General features: G+C 39.6%; 2 protein-coding genes and 2 long non-coding RNA genes across 4 annotated transcripts; 3 read left to right on the plus strand and 1 right to left on the minus strand.

Annotated features, from left to right (window-relative positions):
* Window positions 1–29: 29 nt before the first annotated feature.
* LOC148728096 (uncharacterized) lies at window positions 30–2378 on the minus strand. Its single transcript, XR_015989070.1, has 2 exons — window positions 1634–2378; window positions 30–575 (listed from the first exon to the last, which is right to left on the minus strand). It is a non-coding gene; the product is annotated as an uncharacterized LOC148728096 (long non-coding RNA).
* Window positions 2379–4715: 2337 nt separating this feature from the next.
* On the plus strand, window positions 4716–7113 carry LOC148728097 (uncharacterized). Its single transcript, XR_016002205.1, has 2 exons — window positions 4716–6430; window positions 6831–7113. It is a non-coding gene; the product is annotated as an uncharacterized LOC148728097 (long non-coding RNA).
* A 2089-nt stretch (window positions 7114–9202) lies between these two features.
* Window positions 9203–11145, plus strand: LOC148728098 (uncharacterized). Its single transcript, XM_088725727.1, has 2 exons — window positions 9203–9463; window positions 9780–11145. Exons 1-2 carry the CDS (start codon window positions 9290–9292, stop codon window positions 10860–10862), a joined length of 1257 nt encoding a protein of 418 aa, XP_088581853.1. The 5' UTR covers window positions 9203–9289; the 3' UTR covers window positions 10863–11145.
* Window positions 11146–14138: 2993 nt separating this feature from the next.
* Window positions 14139–19693, plus strand: LOC148728099 (uncharacterized). The gene is made up of 3 exons (XM_088724918.1): window positions 14139–14224; window positions 18173–18370; window positions 18613–19693. The coding sequence occupies exons 1-3, from the start codon at window positions 14139–14141 to the stop codon at window positions 19043–19045; spliced, it is 717 nt and encodes a 238-aa protein (XP_088581044.1). The 3' UTR covers window positions 19046–19693.
* Window positions 19694–19735: the final 42 nt, after the last annotated feature.

Consider the following 19735-nt stretch of genomic DNA (forward strand, 5'->3'; position numbering starts at 1 on the left):
TTTTCAGAAATCAGAAGATTGAAGCAATATTACTGTTCAATAGTTCATGTTGTTTTTAATAGAAAAATCTCTGAAACCACTACAACTATATCTGAACTCAGTTGAAATTTACACTGGTTTGATACGTGTGTCTGACTCTTATAAAGACACATGGGTTTATTACAAGAAAACGTTGATAAATAACGACTTGCTCTATACTTCAATTTAATTATCCTTTGATATACTCTTACAGTACAATTCATCAAATACTTCTTCTCATGTTGTGTAACTTTATTACTCTGAAAATGCAAGCCGTTTCGGTCGCCAAAAGGGGGGTCATGGTCCAAGGCGTTCCTTGCGTAAACCGTGGAAACTGGGGATGAGAGTGCGACAACTTGTGTTATCGTGAGCTCGCTCTTTGTAAACAATTAATGTAATTTACAGAATGCTGTGTTTTGTGAAGACCGCTTTGCAAAGATTCCTGTCTTATAAGCTCATCCCATATGCAAACGCACACGCCGTTCGTGGTAGGCCAACGCTAAATGATGTCGAGTGTTTTCGGAATGGGCCGGTCCACGAACTTCATTTCTTGAAAGCTAGCCAAATGTGGAAAGTTCATATTAGTTCTCACGAGATAACAAATGAGCCATATGTGAGTTCATACTACAAAAATACTGGCAAAACTGTGACGGCCGATTTAACAACAAACTATGACGCAGAGACGAACACCTCACTTGCTGAAAAAATCAAGAATGCTCGTGAACACAACTTCGAAGTTGGCGCTAACAACAGCGAATTGGATAAGGATACTGACAGCAGCAACTTAAATAGTAAGGTTAAATATATAAGCTTAGCTCTTCCGTTAAATATCCTGTTTCTGTTACTGGTTTTTATTGGTTCAATAATTGTAAATTACGATTTGGTATTTCGTATATAATCATTATTAACAATTGGTTCATGCGTTAGCGTACGTTCATCGAGACTTGAAGCGCGCGGGAAGTTTGGAGAGCACGAAAGATGCCTAAGAGTTGCTCGTTGCTTCTTAAGTGCCCTCCAAACTTCCCAAGTGCTTCAAGTGTTGATGAACGCACAGCTGACACATAAACCAATTGTTTCACTTTATAACATTTTCAACGCTGTTGTTTATGTATAAAGGGCAGAAATTTCCTCTCCTACGCTTCAATGACTTGTTTACTTTGTTTCGTTTCGCTATGCTTCAGTGATCTTGTCTCAAATTGGTCAAAAACTGACAGGTGAATTCATGCCTGGAAATTAATGAAGTTAGAGTTGCGAAACGAGATGAAACCGTTGATTGTTTTGTTTTCCCATTCTCTGGGTTCTTTCTCGGGAGTCAAAAAATCCATTCCCAAAGAAAAAGTAGGCAGATCTTCATCGGCTTGTTTGCTTGTTGTCGTGTCTAGTTTAACTTTTTTGCGGAAGTTTTTCCCGTTTTTTAATGAAAAATGCTGAAGTCACTCGTGAGAAAAAAATTTTTCGCGAGGCATTTGTTTGCTGACGTCATCAGCGTGCACTATGGAAAATTGAAGCACGCTCGCGCAGTTGAATTTGATTGCACGAATTTACAAGCTATGTTATAATTCGTGTTTACCCTCTTCGTATTAAGCTTACAAACATTCTTTGTAACTCCTCTAACCTTCACATAACGACGTAACCAGGAGGACTTCGGTATGCTTGGACGAATACGCTCATAAACAAATTCCTACAGTTTTCTGCCCTTTCTTCTGAGACACTCCAGAGTAACTTCTGGTATTCTATCGGCTTCTCGATCACGTCTAAATACACGGTTGTGTTTACTTGTAAACATAATAGGAGACAGCTCGTTTCGCTCGATATTTCTCGATAGAAAGTTCACTCGTAAAGGATCGCTCGTAAATTGATCTCTCGTAAAGTTCGTAGACCAACCCGTTCCCAAAACGCTCTACAAGTTTTAGTGTGGGTTTCGCTTGATATTCCTCGATAGAAGGTTCACTCGTAAAGTATTTCTCGTAAATTGATCTCTCGTAAAGTTCGCGGTTCGACCCGTTCCCAAAACGCTCCACAAGTTTTAGTGTGGGTCTCCCGCGGTGTGTGACTTTGTATATGTATTGAGCGTAATAGCCATCGAATTTCTTTAGCGTACATCAAGCAAGGAATTGTTCACGAAGGCAGCCATTGCTTTAATTAAACCATGCGCTTTGAGGTTCATTCTACGCATGCGCGTACACTTCACGCATGCGCTGTAGTGGAACTGCGTTTTGTGACTGAACGCCAAAAAAAAACGAAAAAAAAAAAACCAAGCCGAATTTATACCTCGGACGTTTCCTTCGGAAAGCCCAAGTAATAACTTGCGAATCGAGAACAAATATAAACAGGTTTATTTTGCATTATTTTATGGCTGTCTCACAAGGACTGGGGACTACCGAATTCAAGAATTTGATTGGCTGAAATCAATATTGAAAGCGGTCTAGATTTTCCCATCTAGACCGGTCTAGAAAAAAAGTTACAAAGACTATAATGTTCCGTTGCTTTCTAGACACAGCCATATAATGAACATCTTATTAACCGAGTTAGGTCGGTCTGTATGGGAGAATCTTGACCTCGGTCAAGATTCTCTCATACGGACCTCCCGCTCGGTCAATAAGAACTAAGTACAAAACAACCAACTGTCCAAATATTGCGTGATATTTGTACTCGATCCGTACATTATTTGTACTCTACTAAATGTAGTTGGATTATAGTACACATTATAATCCAACTGTGCTTCCTGGAGTACAAATAACACCCAGAACGAGTACAGATATCTCGCAGTATCTGTACTCCAGAGAACCAGTTAGACATTCGCCCGCACTGAAATAACAATTTCAAGTGGCGTGTTGGATAATAAATATCTTAATAATCGTTTTGTTGTGCCGTATTTTGACGAGTTCGTAGGGCGAGTCAAAGTACGGCACAACTCGTAAAATACATATATCTTATTAACCAAGCGCGAGGGCCGCACTGAGAGAACATCGGCCCGAGGTCTTGACAGAACGGACCTCGCTGCGCTCGGTCCGTACAAAAAAGACCGAGGGCCGATATTCTTCCAGTACGGCCCTCGCGCTTGGTTAATAAGATATATGTATTTTACGAGTTGTGCCGTACTTTGACTCGCCCTACGAACTCGTCAAAATACGGCACAACAAAACGATTATTAAGATATTTATTATCCAACACGCCACTTGAAATTGTTATTTCAGTGCGGGCGAATGTCTAACTGGTTCTCTGGAGTACAGATACTGCGAGATATCTGTACTCGTTCTGGGTGTTATTTGTACTCCAGGAAGCACAGTTGGATTATAATGTGTACTATAATCCAACTACATTTAGTAGAGTACAAATAATGTACGGATCGAGTACAAATATCACGCGATATACTCGTGTAATAAATATATCTTATTAGATGTTTTGTTGTGTAGTATCGCTGAATATTTTTACGAGTTGTGCCGTATTTGTGTTGTGTTGTATTTTTACGAGTTGTGTTGTATTTTGACGAGCGCCGTAGGGCGAGTCAAAATACAAATAACGAGTAAAAATACTCAGCAATACTACACATCAAAACGTCTAATAAGTTATTTATTATCTAAGGCCCTGTTTATACGTCACATTAGAGACGAATTTTCACGAATTTAATTCCAGCAATTTTCTTCGACCGTAAGGCGACTTCTAAAACGAATTAAATTCGACCTAGACGTTTTATCCGTGTGCCCCAGACGGATAAAACGTCTGAAATGCGTGTCAGTTTTATACGTCGCTTTTCAGTCGCATCGAAGTAAATGCATACATTATTTTTCGAGGACATAAATTATTCCACCGGTTAATTTTGAGCCCACGCTTACAGTTTTCACCTGCATGGCATGGGTAAGGGAGAAGAGTTCCCGCGAAAACAGAAAACATGGTGACTTCAGGAGCCCTTTTCCGAAAAACGTTGAGTCAGACTTGTTGGTCACGTGAGGCTAAAACGAAATACAGTTACATTTGATGTGACAGACCTGTATGTGTTCGTTTGGAATGTTCTGTGGCTCAACTGGATGAAGACGCGGAGGGATGGGAGCTGGGAAAGCGAGTTGGGTACTGTTTTCCTTGTGCGAGAATTTATACACGAAAATCCACTCCTCGGAGCGCAGAAGCATCTATCTTGGTAAATTTGATACAAATTCCTACGCCTTCGTCTCGCCAGACCAATCTTTAGCATTACTGCCTCTCTGAACGCCGCCATGTTGTTTTTGGAAGTTCTCCGCCGATGAAAGTCAATGCAGGCACAAAACGACATCGAGATTATATTCGACGTCTAAAATGAATTGACATTTAATTTCGTCTCCCAGACGAAAATAATTCATCAACTAAATTCGTCTCATTAAATGCGACGTATAAACCAGGCCTAACACGCCAAACTGTTATTTCAGTGCGGGCGAATTTCGCGGATATTTGTTTACGGAGAGTGCGTGACAGAAGAATGCGAAGCGGAACGGAATTGGCGCTTTGTCGTGTTGCTGTTTCTATTTTCTTCATTAAATGAATAAATTTTCTGGTGGTCAAGCTGTTTTCTTCGTTCGATTTATCTAGTAAACTTTGACCTAAATTTGCCAGCCATTCTGACTCTTCGTTGTCAGAAATGATTCAAATTGTCCGCCACTTTTTGTTTTTCTTCCGTAACTACAATCCAATTCTTCGCTTGCGCGATACGAGAAAACCTGTTTAACCGGTACTCTACAGTAGACGAGTACAAATACCGCGTGATATTTGTACTCGTCTATGGCGTTATTTGTACTCGTCTAAGTGTAGTTAGAGTAGTTGGATAATAATCAGCTATACTACTCAGCAAAACGTTTTATAAGATAAATGAATAAAGAGGATAAGTTTCTAAAGAAATTTGGGTGCTGCGTCGGTGGGGGTAACAAGGTGATTTGAAATTGTAAATTGGCCGCTGCAAAGAGTTAAAAAGCTTTATAAGATATATGTATTTGGACAGTTGGTTATTTTCAGTGCCGTGAAAAAATCTGCTCGAACGGCCGGCTATTCTTGCAATGATTCCACGTTCGTTGCTTAGCAGCTTTTTTCGCCTTATAATAAATGCACATGAATTAATGCAGTAATTTGTTTTCGGCTCTCCTCACGGACTGGTCAAACACGATACAACTCGTAAAAAGTTGCAATACTACATACTGAAACGTCTCAAAAGATATACATATACATTTATGAGTTAAGCTACGATCTGAGCAACATTATCCTTGGGTTTCACCCACGTGACCAAATACCTTATCAACGGTTACTATCCGCCATCTTGGTGTCCCTCGAGCGTAAACAAACCGTATCTAACGAAGAGTTCATTTGAGAAAGAAGGGATGGTTTTATGCATTATTGTTGGCTGTTCGAGCAAAAGTGGAAAGCATAAAGACTAAGGATTTTTTCGTATAATAATTTGATAATTTTATTATTTCTATAGCGCAAAATTCATTATATATATGATCTAATGCGCTATACCTAAGATCATCACAAATCAAGGGGAAGAACAGGAGGAACTAGAAGTTGTTGTATTGTTCGAGGCTTGCGGCTGTTGTAGATCCTCGATTTTTTGGTCGAGCTTTTCTTTGAGCTTCTTAGCCGATGAGAAATCGATGTCTTTAGCCCTCGCATACGGCACTTCATTGACCTATGTCGGCAAAATTCATGAGCATTTTACCTGAGTGCAAGTAAGCTTGGGGTGTCACGAAAACTCACACCCCGAAAACTCAGACTCCTCGAAAATTCAAGAGATAAACTCGACTCATGATCACTCCTGGTAATCCCTCGTGTATTTTGACCTTTTGGGTCTTCATCCAACTGAAGCAGCAAAAGCAAGGCCGCAAGTTGCACGTTTCGCAAAATCGTCCGATGGTTGAGTATTAAAACATTTTAGAGTGACTCAAGACTTCATTTAGCTTAGATTTCCTCCATTTTTCCCGTTAATTTTGAACTTTTCATTCACAGTTAACGGGATCAAATGCGCTCGCACCAAACTTTTTTCTGGCTGGGTGAGCACATTGTGATGACTAATATCGCTTAAAAATAGCCCATAAAGTTTCCGGTTACCCTTTCGGTTCTGTTGGAAACGTACGATTTTCTTGTCACACGTCAGTTGGCCCGTTCTTGAAGCTTTCTCCACATCATGCTTACCATTCGCGACTATTTTAGTCTATTCGTTTACATTCTCCTGTTGATGGTCCTTCACTTCCTGATGCAAAATGATCGAGCTGTGCAGCAAAGGGAACCGGCAGAAAATCACGAGCAGCGTGAACAAGTGAGAAGACCGGAGCAGTTGAACAGGAACGGGGAGACGAGAAGACGAAGAGGAGAAAACGAAAACCATAGCGCGGTTCCGCCAAACAGAAATCGTCCCAAAGAAAATGATGAACGCCAGGGCTGAGAAACCAGGGTAGGCTGATAGGCATTTTCTGCATCGCAGAAGTCACTAAAATACTTTAATAAATTCTAAATACTTCGTAAAACAATTTTGACGACGTTTCGGTGTTTACTTCTCGTCAGTGTCAAGTCAAGAGAAAAAAAATGACGTTAGCGTTGAATGTGCAATCAAATCTTTCTTCGTATCTCTTCTCAGATGCGGTTACATGAGCTTTCATACAAAGATCGTATACATCTCTTACTCAAATAAGTTTGATTTGTGTTCAGCCACCCCTTTTCTGTAAATATCGAAATTGTCACTTTGAAAACTTAGCCAGTTGCTTAACTCCATCCACTTTGGAGGAAGGCTTATCTTGACTCGAAATATTTTCAACGCAAATTCCTCGACTTTTCTGTTCATTGTCTCTTTGCAGGTCCTCGCGGAGACGAAAGAATCAAGAGAACTAACTGTTTATTGTATTTTGAAGTCCGAAAACGTAATTTGACAAGAGACATGATATTTCTTGTAACGCCACTTGCAACGACTGAGATTTCTTCGTTGTATAATAGTCTATAGCTAATTTGAATAATTTTAAAAGAAAGTAGATAGAGATTGATAGCTAAACGAGATGAACAGCGAACAAAGTGTATCGGTATTTGTATGTTTGTATGGTTCTGAAGAGCTTTATTTTCAAAATAAAAGAAATGGCTGGTAGTGTTTTGTCTCAGTTTGTCTAAAATTGCCTGCATGATGCAGTTTCAAAGTCATGTTCATTAAGATTTTTATCCAGCTACACTAAATTAGAGTACAGTCAACGCAAGAATCGGGTACAAATATCACGCGATATTTGGACAATTGGTTATTTGGAAGTAGGAAAAATAAAAAAACTGCTTTGACGAAACGCGCCCAGCCTTTGTCTTTGAAAGCCATCCACTTAAAAGACACTGATGTTTGCGGTCAAGGTCTCAATCAATACGTTCACGCTTTTTTTTCAATATTGTTTCAAGTATTCGGATGGTTAAGTGCAAAAAATGTGCAAAACGAAGGACTTAAACAACCCTCTTCATCCTCTTCTACCAACATGCTTAGACGATACCTGTCCCTACGGCAAATGAGCGTTTCATATCAATAAAACACTTGAATTTCCAGCTTGAATTTCCACCTTACCTGTCCGTGTTATATACCGAATATCGGTAATATATTCTCGGCCAGAACAAATTCGCAAGTATGTCTAGACGTGTTATATTAACGATTCGGCATAACAAAACAAGTGTCAGTATTGGATCAGAACAGGAAATGGTTTTATAGAATTGTTTCTTAGTCACAGTTAAAAAAGTCTTTGACAAAATTACCATAATTGACTAACAGTCTTTGAAAAAATTACTTTTGACAAAGTTAGCGGACAGGAAGTTTAATTTTTAGATGGGTTTCTTCAAGATCTGGATCACATTTTTCGCTAAGTGCCCCACTATTCAGAAGAAATAGATCATAATACTAGAAAATATTCAATGAGACATTTCTGGAACCTGAGAATTGCGGGATGTAGCTATGGAAATGTTCAACTCGGTTTAAGTTGAATTTTGATCACAGATCTCATTGAAGCTTTGCATAAAACATTAATTCGAGTTTATCATGAAATTCTAAGTATGCACAAAGTGATTTTGGCATAAGTGACAAATCCTATGGTGACCGTCAAAAATTTCCCCCACTCTACACAGATTCCACATACAAATTTCAAACGTTGTACTAGAAGACAAGGATTGAATTTTTTAGTGAATTTATAATAACTTTGATTAGGAATTTTTACTTGTATTGTATCACCCTGTGGATCACCATACTGTACAAACAATACGATTAGCTAAATAAATTTACGAGACCACTCTTTTTATGAAGTGGGAAAAAAGCGATAAAATGGGACATTTCAACCACCACCCAACTAGCGTGTGGTAATCTTACAAGATTTATTTACCTGCGAGTTGTTTCACAAACTGCTGGCAAAAAATGTGGGTTTGAATTAAAAAAGTTAGGCACTTACAAAACTGGAGATAAACGCTGTATCTTTAGTTACGAATGTGTCTAAATATAAACCCTTCTTGACTTTCTTTTCTCCAATGAAAGGAGCTGCATTGTCCAAAAATGCTAGATGGACCATACACTTTCATTCTATGAGACTAATTCACCATAACTATGAAAACTATTACCCTTTTTACTCACTGAAGTAAATAAAGAGGAATTTTCAAAAGAGAAATGTAATCGTTTGTCTTACGATGTGGTCACTTTGGATGTGGATCGCGACGTTTCGACTACATACTGCTAGTCTTCTTCGGCAATGAGGTCGATTGAAGAAGACTAGCAGTATGCAGTTGAAACGTCGCGATCCCCATAAAAAATGACCACATGGTAGACAAACGATTACGTTTCTCTTTTGAACGTGTTATTTACCACGATGACTAACCAAAACTTGTTTCATAATATAGAGAGAAATTTCTTTTTACTAAATGAATACTTGTCTATTAATAATAAAGGTGATGACAAGAAATAAAAGTGTACATAATTAAGGAATACTGTTTGTTGGAAAACTGTACTTCAGTGTACTCAAAATATATGAACTTCACATATTCATTGTATCTGACAGTCACATAAATCCCAATTTCTTCTCGTTTATTATCAATAACCGAACGCTAACAACGAAATCAACAACAACTCTCCTCGCTCTCCCTGTTGAAAGGTCTCCTCTCCGCTCACGTGTTCTGCTACATCTTTTATCAAATGGGGCTTCATTGCAACATCTGCACTACTAAATAGAGTTCTAAAGCCGTGACGTCACGTTACCATGGTGCTAAAAAACTCAGTTCCAAACAAAGGCCCAAAACGTGACCGACGCCATGCAAAATGTCGGCCCTCTCTATCTCGTCGCTCATTTCTTTCTTCGGAGAAGAGCAGAAGTCAATTACGAAGGGTGAAAACCACTACAAATCAGGCCATGTGGAGTCATTTAATTATAGTCAGGGTATTTTACGAGGAGAAGTGCACGCAAGCATGCGAAACAAAGTCTACAAAGTCACGGTGAGTGGAAATGGTTCCAGAATACTCACTGCAGATGCGGCTTGTCATTTAAGCTTATTTGTTGCTTTGAAATGCTTCTCAGTGAGATTTTTAAGTTAATAGCAGTTCTTTTCCATGATAATTTAATCGTGGAATAACTAGACGCGCAAACTTTAGCGTTGATCCACTTTGTTGTTAAGGTCGTTCGATGTATATCGATGTGTTAGTTCAATCGAGGCATGGAACTGTTCGTTCGTTTGGAGTCTTCATGTATTTAGAAGTCTTTGACAGTTGCTTTTCATGTCCTCACGCGTCTTTTTTTTTTCCGATTTGCTAGGTTTACTTAGATAGCGAGAATGCTATAAGATCAAGTGAGTGCGAGTGTCCAAGGGGGAAGTTTAAGTGCAGCCACGCGGCTACACTTTTCATTCACGGCATCTACAACGTCAGCCGGACAGATGTTGAATGCAATTGGAAGAAACGCAAAGCAAATACACCGCTCTCTTGGCAATCCGTCGAAGAAATGTTTCCTCCCACAAAACAGTATTGCTGCTTATCAAGAAACCCTACTCAATCTGATCGGTCTTCCCTTTACAGAGACCTACAGGAGTATGGAAGATTTACTGGCCTTTGTTGGCTTATGAGCCCTGAACCAGCTACTGTTAGTAACCTTCCCATACCGACAATAGAGGATATCATTTACTCGGAAGAATTTCTTAAATTACAAGGATCACAGCAACAAATTGATTGCCTAGTAAGACAGGCAAAGATTCCTGATGAGTACATCTTAAAAATAAGTGACATTACCATTGGACAGAGAAACAACCCAACTTGGCATTTAGCTAGAAGGGGCAGATTAACAGCAAGTAACTTTGGTTGCGTTTTGAAGGCCAAACGGGTGACCCAGTCTCTCTTGAAGGGCCTTCTTGGAGAATACGATTTGTCTGGAGTTAAGGCTGTACAATGGGGTGTGAACAATGAACAGGAAGCACTCAAAGCATTCACTATGTTGACAGGGAAAACCGTCCAGGAAACTGGTATTTGGTTGGATGCTTCTGGAATCCTTGGGGCCTCTCCGGATGGAATTGTAGATGATGAAACCGTCCTAGAAGCTAAGTGTCCTTACACTGAAAGGAACCTAACAATTGAAGAAGCCATTGCTACTTCACCAACATTTTGCTTAAAAAAAGCACAGGATGGAAATGGATATGTGTTAAAGAAGGACCATGTCTATTGGGACCAGGTACAGGGTGAAATCTTTTTTACACAGCGAAAGTTTTGCTACTTTGTTGTTTGGACTTCTAAGGACGTGGCTGTTGTCAAAATAGAGCAAGATGAAACCTGGGATGCAAATATTCCAGTCTTGAAAGAATTCTATTTTAAACACATTTTTCCCAAGATAGTGGAAGGTGCATTGTAATTTTATTTCCTTAAACAGACATGCGTGCAAGGCTTTTCACCTGAGAGTATTGGTTGTACTGTCTCTGGCTGTAACTTTTCTCGAGCAATGTCAGTGTCACCAGCAAAGATTTGGTAAATGTATTGGACTATTGGGCCAAATTTTAAAGAGATAAACATAAGATTGTAAATTTGAGTAACAAAGAGTGCAGGTTGTGTTGATCTTTATTATTTCTACTAAATGTCTTACAAAATATAATGGCATTCTGACTTTGTTTATATATTAACATAATTGAAAAAAGTTATTCGATTGACTCAGTTCTATCATATGATGACCATTATATTTGTTTACTGATAACAGCCAAACATCCTTTTTGTACTCAGATCACTCAAACTCTGCCCCCTCACACCCCTCTCTGATGATGGAAAACAAACTGCGAGGCAAGTGAAAGCCTTGACGAATAATTTTGAGGAGAAGTCAAGCTCTCATTTCCCTGGTATGGTATGTATGCAGTGCACTTTTTAAACCATCACCACCCAACTCGCGTGTGGTGATCTTACAAGGTTCATTTACCTACGAGTTGTTTCATAATCTGTTGGTAAAAATCAAAACTAAGTTTGAATTCGAAAAGTTAGGCACGCACTCATATGGTTAAAAGTAGATGCTGTACCTTTACAAATGTGTCTAAATATGAATCATTCCCGATACTCTTTTCTCCATAAGGTGAGCTGCATTGGACCATATACTTTCATTCTATGAGAGTGATTTATCCATAATTAAGAAAACAATTATTTTTCACTTACTAAAGTAAACGGAAAGAAATTTTCAAAAGAGAACTGTAATTGTTTGTCTTACGACGTGGTTACTTAGGATGTGGATCGCGACGTTTCCACTTCACGCTGCTAGTCTTTTTCAGGCGATGAGGTCTATTGAAGAAGACTAGCAGTATGCAGTCGAAACGTTGCGATCCACATACAAAGTGACCACGTCGGGAGACAAACGATTACAGTTCTCCTTTGAAAGTGTTATTTACCACGATGACTAATCAACTCCTATTTTACGGTATAAAGAGGAATTTCTTTTTACAAAATAAATACTATTAAGCACAAAGGTGATGATGAGAATATAAAGTGTACATTGTTAAGGAAAACTGTTTGATGTTACACTGTATTTTCAGAGCTAAACTTGTAAAAGTGTACCGCAGATAAGAGCGCTGGGAAGCGATGTCTAGATCTTAAGAGTGAAAGGGTCAAACGTCGGTCGCCATTTTTGTTGAAGGGCTTTTGATGGATCACGAGCCGAAGAGATATGTCTTGTTTTGAGCTGTTATTAAAATTTCTGTTAACTTCTTCAACTTTTTTAACAGAACCGCCTCCAACCCACACTCGACTACCAATTCATACACGGACTACGTCTATTACGGTTGGTCCAAACATCCTTTCATTTGCGGGGGGCACAGCTCTCCAAAAGTTCATGCAATTCTGAATGGCTTGCGCCACGAGCTTGGGCATCCTGTGGAAAATAATTTGTTCTTTGCTGGTGAAGCCGGCACGAGTGACTACAAGTGCTTCTGTTCACTCTGCCATGGAACAGGATTAAGGGCTGCTCGAGAAGTTTACAGCATCATCATTCATGTTATCGTAGAAAAAAAATAAACCGTAAATGACTGTTTAATGATCTTACGTCTAGAAAAGGGAAGAACATTGTTGTTTCTTCTAAATTACTCTCAGTTGGAAAGTTCCGTCTCTTGAAGCCTTTAGAATTGTCAACTTCGTATTCTTAAAATTCAAAAATGGTACGTATAACCACGTGCATGAAATGTCCACTAGTTTACGCAGTTTATAGAGCAATTTTCAATTGAATGTCGAAAGTAATCCAGGATTGTTTTACTTTTACTTTACTCTGCTCTGTGATTGGTCCAGAAAACTCGCACCACCTTCTCAACCAATCAGATATAAAACTGAATACGATCACGACTTGATCGCCGGGTTTTCGGGCGCTTGAAGCAGTTTAGTTGGTTTACTTTGAGTTCTCTTTGGCTCTTAAAAGTATTTTCCTTTCTTCTGATTGACCGTTGTGATAACTTTGGTTTTGGTTCTCCGACACTCTTTTCAGGATCCATAATGCATTGCTGAGAAACAAATGTTGACACGTCATAGCTGACCATTCACACTTTGGCGAGCCAAAGAATTCTCTTTGAAAATTCATTTTTGAAAATAACATCTTGACATATTGACTCACCGCTTCTGGTCTGGAATTAAGTGTACTACAAGTAGTTGATTCTGTTTTATCAGAGCAAGTACAGAAGATATCATGCTTTAGTATCCAACTGCACTCCGTAGAGTACAAATAACGCCATAGACGAGTACAGATATCACGCGGTATTTGAACTCCAGAGAACCGGTTGAACGTTTTCTCGCATTGCGCAAGCGAAGAATTGGATGGAAGTTACGAAAGAAAAATGGCAGACAATTTGAAGAGTCGGAATGGCTGGCGAATATAAATCCAAGTTTAAAACAGCTAGACGACTAGGAAATTCCTTCATTTATTGCAGAAAATAGAAATAACACGACAACGCGCCAATTCCGTTCCGCTTCGCATACTTCTGTCACGCACTCCCCGTAAATAAATATCCACGAAATTCGCCCGCACTGAAATAACAATTTGGCGTGTTGGATAATAAATAACTTATTAGACGTCTTGTTGTGCAGCATCGCTGAGTATTTTTACTCGTTATTTGTATTTTGACTCGCCCTACGGCCTCGTCAAAATACTGCACAACTCGTAACAATACAACTCGTAACAATACTCAGCATTATTACACGACTCGGGCAGTCAGACGGCCAATAACTAAAATCAACCAATCAAAATGCCTTATTGCCGGTCCAATATTCTCTATGTATTGGACCGGGCACTGTCCCGAATGGTCCCGAATGATACCGCACTTGTGTCCCTTTGAACTTCTGTCGTATAATAAATCTCTTATTAACCAAGCTTGCTCGGGACCGTTCTGGAAGAATATCGGGCCTCGGTCTTTTTTGTACGGACCTCGCTGCGCTCGGTCCGTACTGTCAAGACCTCAGGCCGATATTCTCCCAGTACGACCCTCGCGCTTGGTTAATAAGATATATATAATACACAACAAAACGTCTAATAAGATATTTGTATTAACGATGAATATATGATTTGGACTCGTTTGAGTTTTTGTTTTGAAAAGCATACTCAAAGTAAAAGTAGCATAATTTTAAAAAAAGGAGCATAGTTATGAGCATAATTGGTCAGTGCTAGTAGCCTAACATGGAATTTCCGGCGTTTGAGCTGGAAATGAAATATTTCTGCGGCACGGGAGCAGTGGTTACTGGGGCAGTTGAAGTGCAGCATGGGTAGAATGGAGTGCTATAACAGGGTTGTTTATCATGTGGGAAAGCATTCTAGGCTAACACCTCGTCTTGCTCACGTTATTTTTAATTATTTATTTTATTCAAAATTTTTCTTTTTAGTATTCATTTGATAGTATAGTATACAGTTCGAGTTTCGCAGGGGCTTCTTAGCTTGTTTGCGTTTCCTAAAATTATTTTGGGCTTTCCGTGCTTTGTTGGAATACATGTTTAGCAAATAAGAGCAAAGACCTTCCAGCCGTGCAGCCTTCGTAGGATGGGCTTTTCAGAGCATGAGCCATGGATCCTACCCAGATTTTTTTTTTATCCTCCTGGGGTTTTTTCCGGTAGGTTATTTCTGGCCTCTGTTCTGACAGTATTCTGTGTAAACTGTCGCTCAGCTCTGTTCTAGTCTTTCCACCACATGTTTGAATCTAGTAAACGTTGTTATATGTGCGGTGCTCGACCGAAACAGCCACAACTTATAAACCTAATGTTTTTTTCTAATTCATGTTGTACTACGTAGTGGAGCCGAAATATGCTATTGTTTATAGCACAGCCTATGAAGGCCTGCTCGTGGTCACTAGTGATCACTCGTACGTGCTTTGGGACACGACGCCCGGTTGAAGGCTGGTCTACCGTATCCCTTAGCTGATAAGAAAAACCATTGTTGGGGGTAAGAACTTTGATTACATTTTTTGCTAATTAGCCTATAAAGGTCCTCCTTATCAAGCTACGTTAATTGTGTAATTCGGTTTTATCAACTGAGTTGATAATGAAAATTGGCCATCGTAAAGGGTTTAAAAGCTGACGTTTCGAGCGTTAGCCCTTTGTTAGCCTGGGAAGCAAGCCCTGGGGTAGAGGAGGGGGGATTGGGAAGCAAGCCCTGGAGGAGAGGAGGGGAATTGGGGCCCTCGCCCCAATTCCCCTCCTCTCCCCCAGGGCTTGCCTCGCAGGCTAGCCCTTTCTCAGAGCAAAGGACTAACCCTCGAAACATTATCTTTTAAACCTTTCGCGATTTTGAGTTTTTGTTTTGAAAAGCATACTCAAGTTGGCCAATTTTCATTACCAACTCAGTTGGTAAGATTAAATTACCTTGTTACTCCCACCAACTCAGCACCACATTTTCTATAGAAACACACCCCTTTACGGAAATTGTGGTTTTGAATAAGCCAAATATAGTACAATTTTTAACCTTCTCTGAAATATTTGGCCTATTAAATCTAAAACTTTTCCCAAACATACGATGTTAATTGTAAGTATTTTTAAAAATAATATTTGTCGGTGCCCATTCTAAAGCTTTGTCATTTGTCCATCTTGTGACGCCATCTATTTTCATGCATCACGTCCTTAAATTGTAAGGATTTCTAATATCAGGTCGTAACAAGACAAAAGAATTACGTTCCATACACGTGTTCCTGTTTCAGAGTGTTGGAACAGTTTTAATCAATTTCTTCTCGATTTGTTCGTGCTGAAGACATGCACAGAAGAAAAGAGCTGGAGGTCAAAGAATTGCTACAAAAACCTAGGAAAGAATTGTGGCTCAGAAGCTATCATTCAAAGGAAGGAGAGAATTTAATAACTAAACTCAACTCGTTTTCAAAGCGACCTACAATCGCGAAACGAATTGCTCAAAGGAAAAAGATGTAACCTCACTTTTCCAAATATAACTGACAACGTGTACCTACGGTGTACGGTGGCCCATAGACTGAGGACATGCGCATGCCACATTTTATTTATCGCGCGATAAAATAAAATATCACGCGATAAATGGAAATTATCGGTGATAAATGAAAAATTATCGCGCGATTATGAAGAATTTAAGATGGAGTTGAAATAACCTTGCGCCAGCTAAAACGAGTGCTCACTGGGTCACAGTCTATTTTTTAATATAAACTAGTGAGCAGCACTTCTGCTCACTAGTTTAATTTCTGTTTCAGCCAGTGCAATCTTATTTAAATTCCATGAAAACACGAAAGAAAAGCGAGGATCTCTGAGTAGGCCAGAGTAAAAACTTAACAACGCTATCTTACTGTGTTGATTACGTGACTAACATCACGCACACGCTGAGCGGGAAATATCGCGCGATAAATTCTTAATTATCGCGCGATACTTTTTCATTTATCGCGCGATAGTTTCCATTTATCGCGCGATAGTTTCCATTTATCGCGCGATAGTTTATTATTTATCGCGCGATAATTTCCATTTATCGCACGATATTTTGATTTTATTGCGCGATAAAAAATGTGACATGTCCTCTATAGGCCACCGTAATCCTGCCTTGTCATTGACTCTTCATCCTTTTCACCCAAAAGTAACATAGATATATTTCCCAGGAAAATAACATATTAAATTTACTAGAGTAAATTTAGTAGAGAAGCTGGAAGAGTATGATACATTTATTTTAAATGTTTTGTCCGCAATTGTTGAGAACCTGTTAACTTAGCAACATTTTGCCAATCTTGCTCAAATAAGTGGTGGCTGCGGAGCACAAGTGAAGCGAAACACTAGAGTAAAGGATGTAAACGATCTTATTCAATTCAATTTTTGAAGGCTTATCCAACAGATACAGAAAATTTCACTTAAACACCTTACCCGAAATGCTTAGCCCTTATGTTCATCATTTAACTTTTGGATAATTTCTGTTTCGCGCGGATGGTTTTCGTTTTGCTCTAATGGCTCTATATGTGTCTTCTTGTCTCCCCGTTACTGTTCAACTCCGGTCTCCTCACTTGTTCACGATGCTCATTTTCTACCGATTCCTTCTGCTGCACAGTTCTGCCACTTTCCATCAAGATCATTAACAGAAGAATGTCAATGAGTAGACTGAAAACGTCTTGAAATTGCAGATACAAGTTTGGCGTTCAGTAGCCTAAGCGTGTCATTGAACAAGTGTTTTGACTGAGGCGCTGACGGCGTCTGTCCTAACGCGCCAATTGCAACGGACAGTCATAAGTGTCGATCGACAGTGTCGATCGGCAGTTATAAGTGTCGATCGACAGTTATAAGTGTCGATCGACAATCATAAGTGTGGATCGACAGTCATAAGTGTCGATCGACAGTTATAAGTGTCCATCGAGAGTTATAAGTGTCCATCGACACTTATAACAGTCGATCGACAGTTATTCACAGTCAAAACAAAGTTGCGGATACTTCTGATGGCCCCTACAAGCCACCGTAAGTACTGGACATCTAAATGTGGAGTTTATTTCGATATGTAGAATTCACACGTATGATGCACGATCCTCGCAGTAGATAGCGCTATTTAAGCAATAGCGAAAATCAGACCTGAAAAAATCAGGCCTGTACGGGATTCGAACCACTGACCTCTGCGATACTAGTGCAGCGCTCTACCAATTGAGCTAACAAGCCAACTGGGAGCAGGCCGTTAAGTTGATTCGTAATAAACCCGTGAAAGTGATAAATAACATACAATGAAATATATGAAGTTCATATATTCGGAACTGCGGTATAAGATACGTATGATGCACGATCCTCGCAGTAGATAGCGATATTTAAGCAATAGCGAAAATCAGACCTGAAAAAAAATCAGGCCTGTATGGGATTCGAACCACTGACCTCTGCGATACTAGTGCAGCGCTCTACCAATTGAGCTAACAAGCCAACTGGGAGCAGGCCGTTAAGTTGATTCGTAATAAACCCGTGAAAGTGATAAATAACATACAATGAAATATATGAAGTTCATATATTCGGAACTGCGGTATCAGATACGTATGATGCACGATCCTCGCAGTAGATAGCGCTATTTAAGCGTACAGGCCTGATTTTTTTCAGGTCTGATTTTCGCTATTGCTTAAATAGCACTATCTACTGCGAGGATCGTGCATCATACGTATCTAATACCGCAGTTCCGAATTTATGAACTTCATATATTTCATTGTATCTTATGTAGAATTCAGTTTAAAACATATTACGCTTTTTTTTCGGTAACAGGTTCCTTTCAAACTATGGATATGCTGAAGGGAGCGTCACTTTTGCTAAGGATGTGATCAGCCACAGCGTGGCTGACAAAGAGAATAGCGAATCGTTGAGTTCGTTATCGAAAATTATGATGGGCATTATCATAGCGGATATCTGGGGTGAAAAAGTCAAGCGTGTGAAACGTGGACCACTAAACGATCGAAAAGTTGCGTACTTGAATATCAAGAGGACCGAAGAAGGGATCACTAGATCGTTTGGTTTCACTTTGGGAGAAACTTCACTTCCCCAAACCTGTACAGGGGAATGTGTCGCCCCAGGACAGCATATTTTTTCTAAAAGTGAAAGAATGGACTTTAACGATCAGCGTCTGACCCTGGAGATGAAGATGGAACTGTCACCCTCATCACAGGCAAGTTGCACAATCAGATCCAATGGGTCTGTTGTTGATTTAGGGACTGTTCTCAAAAATCTGGCGACACAACTACCCATTTCCATATCAAATCTCCCGTATATTGCAGTGGTTGGATAACCTACTCCGGCATCTGCCTTGGATTTGTTCTGGAAAAGGGCGAAGCAGTTGCTACCTTATCCCCATACACAACAGGCCAGTTTCGGGAACTTATCGATTGCTCCAAGGAACAAGAAACAAGAGTGTTTTCCAATCATTTTCAAGTAATATGCACCGATCAAGGGCTGCTCGTCAATGCCAAAATTGCGGTAGGCTCAGTATTGTCAACAGATGGCCATGGTCAAAAACGAATTGCTGACAGGCAGGTCATCCCTTCCAAATGCAGCAAACAGTTCCTCTCAAGGGACGAATTGGTAGATCAACTGGCTCAGGAAAAAGTGAGAAGAAAGAACGCCTGTCAAAACATTGAAGTTTAATAGACCAAATAAACATCTTTTATCCTGGGTGCGGAAGGGTAGATTAGATAAAAGGATAAAGGGGGTAAGTTTCAAGAGAAGCTGTGGTGCTACGTACAAGGTGGGGGTAACAAGGTTGATAATGTAAATTGGCCACCGTAGAGAGTTCAAAAGTTGACGTTTCGAGCGTTAGCCCTTTGTCAAAGCTGTAGAAGGCTAATTCACCTGTCAAAACATCCGGGATTAAACATGTTGTTTTGGCCAATCAAACCTCAATATTGAAGGGTAGATGAGATAAAGGAATAAAGGGGGTAATTTTCTTTAGAAACTGTGGTGCTACGTCGGTGGGGGTAGCAAAGTAACTTGGTTTTATCAGCTAGATTGATATGTCAGTGTTCGTTGGCACTTTTGCCACCCAGAAAGTTGGCCGTTTGTGATGGCGAATATTTTAGTAAATTTCACTCGCACAAGCTGCAAATTTCAGAAAATTCAAACTTTGAGTCTTTATTAAACATTTAAAATAATTTCCCCCTAAAATTGACCACTTTTCCATAAAATTATCTATGTCAATTGAATGAGGAAAATGTAAACAATGAAGTATAAAGATATCGTAACTTAAAAGAAATACATCCCGGACACATTCATTTCTTATTGACGTGCGATTTCTGGTACATTCAAATATACCGGCATAATCTAAAACTCCATTCCTAC

Source organism: Stylophora pistillata, chromosome 6, assembly GCF_964205215.1.
Source record: "Stylophora pistillata chromosome 6, jaStyPist1.2, whole genome shotgun sequence".
NCBI classification, from domain to species: domain Eukaryota; kingdom Metazoa; phylum Cnidaria; class Anthozoa; order Scleractinia; family Pocilloporidae; genus Stylophora; species Stylophora pistillata.